At 39.7% G+C, this 6,523-nt stretch overlaps 1 protein-coding gene across 1 annotated transcript; it reads right to left on the minus strand.

The window, feature by feature from the left end:
- Positions 1 to 214: 214 nt before the first annotated feature.
- On the minus strand, positions 215 to 1,659 carry LOC121855401. The gene is made up of 3 exons (XM_042350303.1): positions 1,476 to 1,659; positions 636 to 754; positions 215 to 427 (listed from the first exon to the last, which is right to left on the minus strand). Exons 1-3 carry the CDS (start codon positions 1,588 to 1,590, stop codon positions 230 to 232), a joined length of 432 nt encoding a protein of 143 aa, XP_042206237.1. The 5' UTR covers positions 1,591 to 1,659; the 3' UTR covers positions 215 to 229.
- Positions 1,660 to 6,523: the final 4,864 nt, after the last annotated feature.

The following is a 6,523-nucleotide window of genomic DNA, read 5'->3' on the forward strand; positions in this document are numbered from 1 at the left end:
TTTCTATAACACGATATTTTACAAGAACACAATTATCGCGTTATAGCAGAACTACCTATGCAGCTTTTTGGCCCAATTTATTAAAAAATATAATTACCATAGTGAATTTAAGTGTTTTCTTTATCCATTGACCTGTCATCTTACGAAAAAATTCCGATTTTCAACGCGTCCATTGGTCATGGGACAATCCGTGACTAAGGTAATTTTATTAACTTAAGTTATCTGTCAATCAACTCAACAAATCCAATGCAAACCTGAGCATTCCCTGTTGGTCTTGAGCAAAGTCATCCAGGTACCACTCTAGTATCTGAGGCAGCCTCAGCACCCCGTCCTTCACTTGCACCTCCTGCGACAGGTAGGACTTGGTGGCTCCCTCCAGCGCTGCCTCCAAGTTACTGCTGCTGTACACCCTCACTACCGGACACGTCTGTGGGTGCACACGATGGCAAGACCAAGGTATGTGTGAGTGCATTTGTGTGATTTTATGTTGCATATGTGTTGTGTGTGTTAATACCGTGGATGGTGGTTTTTATGTTGTGTGCAAAGTGTGTCTTCCAGTACATACATACACTCGAGTAATGTACAATGTATACCAAGGTGAGCAGGAGACCACCACTTAAGTCAGTAACGCTCACCTTGGCGCCACAGTTAAGGGCGAAGTGTATTCTGGGGTCGACGTGAGGAAGGGAGTGTTTGAGGCGGGGGTCACCGGGTGCCAGGACTGGGTTCCCGAAGCTGGGGTGAATCTTGTTTCCTGGGGAAGAACATAAGCTGACATGAGCCACAGGTAAGAAACCTCTCGTCAAATGCTCGACCCTGGAAAAAGTTGACCAAGAATGCAGATAATAAGGCTTGTTAAATCTGTAGTTTCTCAGGAATCTTTTGAAACTTTAGAACTGTAATAAATAACAGTCGAGAGGTACGGCTGTCAAGTAAATACAGGGCTCTCTTCCTGCCCTAATGGTCACTAGCTCATGCTAAGGGCAACCCCTATCCACCTTCTTGTCAGTAGGTCCCTAACTTTACAGTAAAGGAAGTGAAGGCAGCCGTGTGCTGTGCTGGTCACAGTGCCACCTTGTGTAACAAAGACAAAATAAAATACAGTATAGGAATGACTTTCATAATATTACATATCATTATTCGGCTAAATTCACATAATGAAGGAACGTGTAACTGTATAAGCCTGGCATCAGTCAATAAAACAGGTTTATTAGTACTGTACTCAGATTCTTCAGACCATTTCTTAGACAATAGAATCCACTCTCAAGGGATTTCACAGTCAGTTCAAAGTTAAATAAATGTTATTATACCTGGCCGAAGTTGTCAACATTTAAGAATTCAAAGACATGGATCATATGGATCAGTTTTTTTTTTACGAGAGACTTGGGACTCACAAGGGAGGAAGAACAGGACCAAAAACATGGTAAGACGAACACTTGAGTGTCTGACAGCAAAACAAACATGCTTGTACAAACCTCTGAGGATGCCGTGTTCGATGTGGTCAAGGGTGTAGGCGTGGGCGCCGATGGTGTAGGCGGTGGTGGACCAGAAGTTTTCCACGTGCAGGGTTGAGGAGGGCAGTGTGTCCATCTGAGTCAGGCTGTCCACCGTCAGGGCGTTGTACACATCTTAAGGCACACACTATAAGGAAATTTATGCTGCGTCTACTCTCTCGTCTACTAACACACACCATATCTCTCTCTCTCTCTCTCTCTCTCTCTCTCTATTATATTCTTGGAATTTTCCTCATTCAGAGTTTAAAAAAAAAAAAAAAATTTTTTTTATCATTTATTCTCATTTAACCTTGCAAAAAAGGTTCTAATTACGGAAAATTTCAAATTTGTAGGGAATTAAGTGACCCCCAAAAAAGATTTAATAGTGACCGAAGGTTTAGATCAGCCTACACCTACATTGATCTCACAACCTGCCACATATTATTAAACTAAACAAAAACAATAAACATGTCTTATTCCTGCTATGTGTTGTAATCCCTTGAGTACGATGACTTAACTTCAGAACGATGACTTAACCCCTTTAGTACTGTTACCGCCACAGTAGGATAAACTAGAAGAGAGAGAGAAAGAGAGGGATAGAGAGAGATAAAGGGAGACAGGAGAGAGACAGAGTGAGTGTTTACAACGAACTTTACTGAGGTCATAAATGTAAAACTAACTCGCTCCTTGTGAGGTTCAGAAGATAGTCTCTAGCCGTCCAGTGAGCTAGCAAGTCAGGGAGCTAATAAGTCCTACATTAGACCCGAAACACGCAAGTTTTTATATGGTTTAACACCCTACTCTTCTTAAATATATCATATGTAGTTGTCAATAGTGAAGGAACGTACGAGTGAATTAATTATCGCATACATAACATATGTAATTTGTACTCTGCAGGTTTTGACCGAATAAAGAACAATCGAGTCCTACGTGCAAGGGTCTCATTATCCCACAGTACAATGACTTAACCCCTTCAGACTTAACCCCTTCAGTACAATGACTTAACCCTTTCAGTGCGATGACAACCCCTTCAGTACAATGACTTAACCCTTTCAGTACGATAATTTAACCCCTTGAGTATGATCACTCAATAGATTAAGTCATCGTACTTAAGGAATTAAGGTGTTGGGGGATGGTTGTCTTAGCTGAGCAAAACCTAAAATAACAGATCGATGTTTCATGAACTGATTATAACGTTAGTGAACTGCATTATACCTTATAAGCTGTCACTGCAACTCATGACGTAAAAAAAAAAAAAACACACACTACATTAAGCTTTAATAAAGGAATGCTAATGAGTGAGGGCTGGTTTCTCTGTTATTATTCTGATACTTGTCGATATCCCTCCGTAATGATCTGCCAGCCGCATACGTCAAGATACTGATGTCCACCTCACGTAGTCTGCCAGCTAGGACGCAGTACTCCCTGTGTGAGACACCTGACATGTAATAATAATAATAATATAATAGTAATAGTTTTTTGGGAGTCTCAGGTGTACACTAGGTGAAAAAAAGAGCATGTTTCAGGAGGGTCCGATGATTTTGGAACTGAACAATCCTGTAGTCTCGCTAGGGTTGCTAGGCATGATTGTGAGATATTTCCTACCTATTATGGTAGATCTAATTTAGTTACTTTGTAGTGGATTCCTCACCTAAAAGTGACATTTTTCGCTGAGTAGCCGAACCTTCTCGAATTCCCCAGCCTACGCCTCCAGTGCCGCCTGTCGGGGCAGGGGTCAACTATCTACCCACGCCTACCCCCGCCTTATAAGGCCTGACACCGCTGTGACCAGCCTCTCTCTACTCACTGCCACCAGCAAGCAACACCTCCTCCTCCGCGCCAGCCGGGCAGCTGCCGCTCCTGCCGGCGACCTTGGCGTCCCTCAAGCTGCTTGTCCTCCTCTGGGCACCCTCACCAATCAGCTCTCTCTACTCAACGCTTGTTACCATGCTGCCTACCCAGCACCAAGCTGCATTGTACATCCAATACAATAAGTATACAGTGAGCACATTGTGAGTTTTCTTTCTCCATCCCATCCTGAGTGTGAACCAATATCTTATAACCCCACAACTATATTCAAAATATAAAATCAGTTCATTGCTATGTGATTGGTGAATAACAATATACCTCATGGGCTTTTATCAAAAACCTTCTGTTATGCCGAGACAAAATTTTTTATTATAATGTTTGTAAACTAGGTGTTTTGATTATTTTCTGTCCCAAGCAACAGTTATTTTGGCAAGTTTAAGAAGATTTTAATGTATATATTGATGTATTACTCACGTAAGAATTTTCTGGAATGTATTACATCATTTGTGTTATATTTTACTTCTTATTGTAAGCCTAGATCATTTTAGAATTATCCAGGCATGTCTTGAGCCGACCTCCAGCGTCTGGATATCACTAAAATGCTCTAGGCGTCTGGCAAGACATATAAGCGTCAGGGAGCAGCCTTGAGTCAGGTCGATCGTTTCTGCTCAGTATCAAGAAGCCTAGTAGGACAACTGAAGAGTTGTGCAAGGATTGTGGAATTGTTGTGATCCATATAAAGTGAAAAGACAAAGGAATTGTACACTGGAAGTGTGCTGTCTACAATATATATTCGAAGTGAGAAATCCAGCTGTGAAGCCACTACCCTGCGAACAGTGTTGTGAAAAATTAGTGACTATTAAAATTGACTATAGTGCACGACTGTGTTTCTGGGACCCGGTGGAATTCAACTTGCCTGTTATTTGTCTGTACACTAATACCGATCGTCGGGAAATTACCGGAGACTGGCGGGACAGATAGTGGTAATTCGACGACACTTGTGAGATATCTACTGCTTCTGTACAAAGCCTGGCCGTTGGTAACCAGTGGTGGGAGCTGGGTAAATGGTGAAAGGAGGGTCGAAACACTTTATTCATTGTAATTTTTTTCGCAGGAGAATTATAGAGATAACCACAGCATTTCATGAATAACCTGAATACAGTCGGCCCTTCACATACGCGGGTTTAGCATTCACGGATTCGCAAATACGCGGATTGCCCCGCCAGAGGAATATTCTGTACATTGAAGTAATTGAAGTACATTCAAATCGCGTGCCATTCAACTCGCGCGCGGCACCGAACACGGGACACCGCCCGCTCCCTCTACCTCACACACACACACGCATAGCTCTCCCTCACTCAGTCAGTCTCGCTGTAACCACACTTGTGTTGACATCAGCATTGTAGTTGCAAAAATATTACATTTCCGTGAATGTATTATATCAAGCACAGTATGAATAGAATATCACTAATATAAGAGTATTTTAACCGAAAACTACTGAAAAAACGAGTAACATCTCTTGAACATTGGAAGGTTAGGTAAAGTCTCTTTTTTTCGTCATGTATTTTATCCTAATTTACATTGAAATACATCACGTTTCAGCAAAAGTACTATTTATTTCTGAGAATATGGAAATGTAATATTTTGCTGAAATGACGTACGTATTACAGTGGAAAGTGACGAAAGCAATGACTCGCTTTCTTTCGCTCAAAAGATGTTACCGTAATCGCTTTTCAAATGGTTTTCAGTTAAAAAACTGTTGTATTACAATAATATTCTATCCTATCATTAGCCTTATAATCCCACAACTGAAAACCATTCGAAAAGCGATTACGGTAACATCTTTTGAACAAAAGAAAGCGAAAGTCATTGTTTTCGTCACGATTTTGTCCCACATTCCACTGTAATACTTACGTCATTTCAGCAAAAATATTTAATTTCTGTGAATGTAGTATATCAAGCACAGTATGAATATAATATCATTGTAATATAACAGTATTTTAACGGAAAACTATTAAAAAAACGAGTATCATCTCTTGAACATTGGAAGGTTAGGTGAAGTCTTTTGTTTTCATGTATTTTATCCTATTTTACATTGAAATACATCACGTTTCAGCAAAATTACTATTTATTTCCAAGAATATATTCATTCAGGCGCAGTTTAGGTAAAATATACGTGTGATGTAACATTTTTTTAATTGAAAATGATTCGAAAAACACGTACCCTCTAGCCCTGTTCAAGGGGAGGACTGGGAGAAGCTGTTTGGTGCTGCAGACGATGGCAAGGAAAATGATTTGGATGGATTTTAATGAAAATATTCAGAAATATGGTATCGTAGTATTTATTCAAGTCAATTAGGATAGAATATTATTGTAATACAACAGTAGTGACGATGTGGAGGAGGCGGAGGGATAGAGCGGGGAGGAGGTGACTGGCGGGAGCAGGAACAAGTGGAGATGCCAGTCAGTACATTACGGGTGTATTAATTGTTTTTATAGTTATTTTTGCATTTTAATGTTAAATACTGTACATTACGTTTCAACAAAACTACCATTTATTTCTGAGAACATGGAAATGTAATGTTTTTGCTGAAATGATGTACGTATTACAGTGGAAAGTGACGAAAGCAATGACTTTCGCTTTCTTTCGTTCAAAAGATGTTACCGTAATCGCTTTTCGAATGGTTTTCAGTTGTGGGATTATAAGTCTAATGATAGGATAGAATATTATTGTAATACAGTACGAGTACAACAGTTTTTTAACTGAAAACCATTCGAAAAGCGATTACGGTAAAATATTTTGAACAACAAAAGAAAGCGAAAGTCTTTCGTCATGATTTTATCCCACTTCCCACTATAATATGTACGTCATTCCAGCAAAAATATTACATTTCCATATTTATTTCCGAGAATATATTCATTCAGTCACAGTTAAGGTAAAATATACTTGTGATGTAATATTTTAATGAAAATCCAGTATCGTAGTTTTCTCTTGTTTCAAATTTAATTAACAAAGATTGATGTTTCAAATGTAATGAACAAAAATTTATGTCCAGTATCTATAAATTAACTTTAATAAATGAATACTTTGTTTTACATTGTCCTGTGCTACCATACCATGGATTTGGCTACTTTGGGCTATCAAGAGATCTGCCCTGGCAACTGTACCGACACTCACAGCTGGTGGTGTGTTGGTGCATCGTTTCCATTGTTTACTGGTA

Source organism: Homarus americanus, unplaced genomic scaffold (genome assembly GCF_018991925.1).
Source record: "Homarus americanus isolate GMGI-L3 unplaced genomic scaffold, GMGI_Hamer_2.0 scaffold46332, whole genome shotgun sequence".
NCBI classification, from domain to species: Eukaryota; Metazoa; Arthropoda; class Malacostraca; order Decapoda; family Nephropidae; genus Homarus; species Homarus americanus.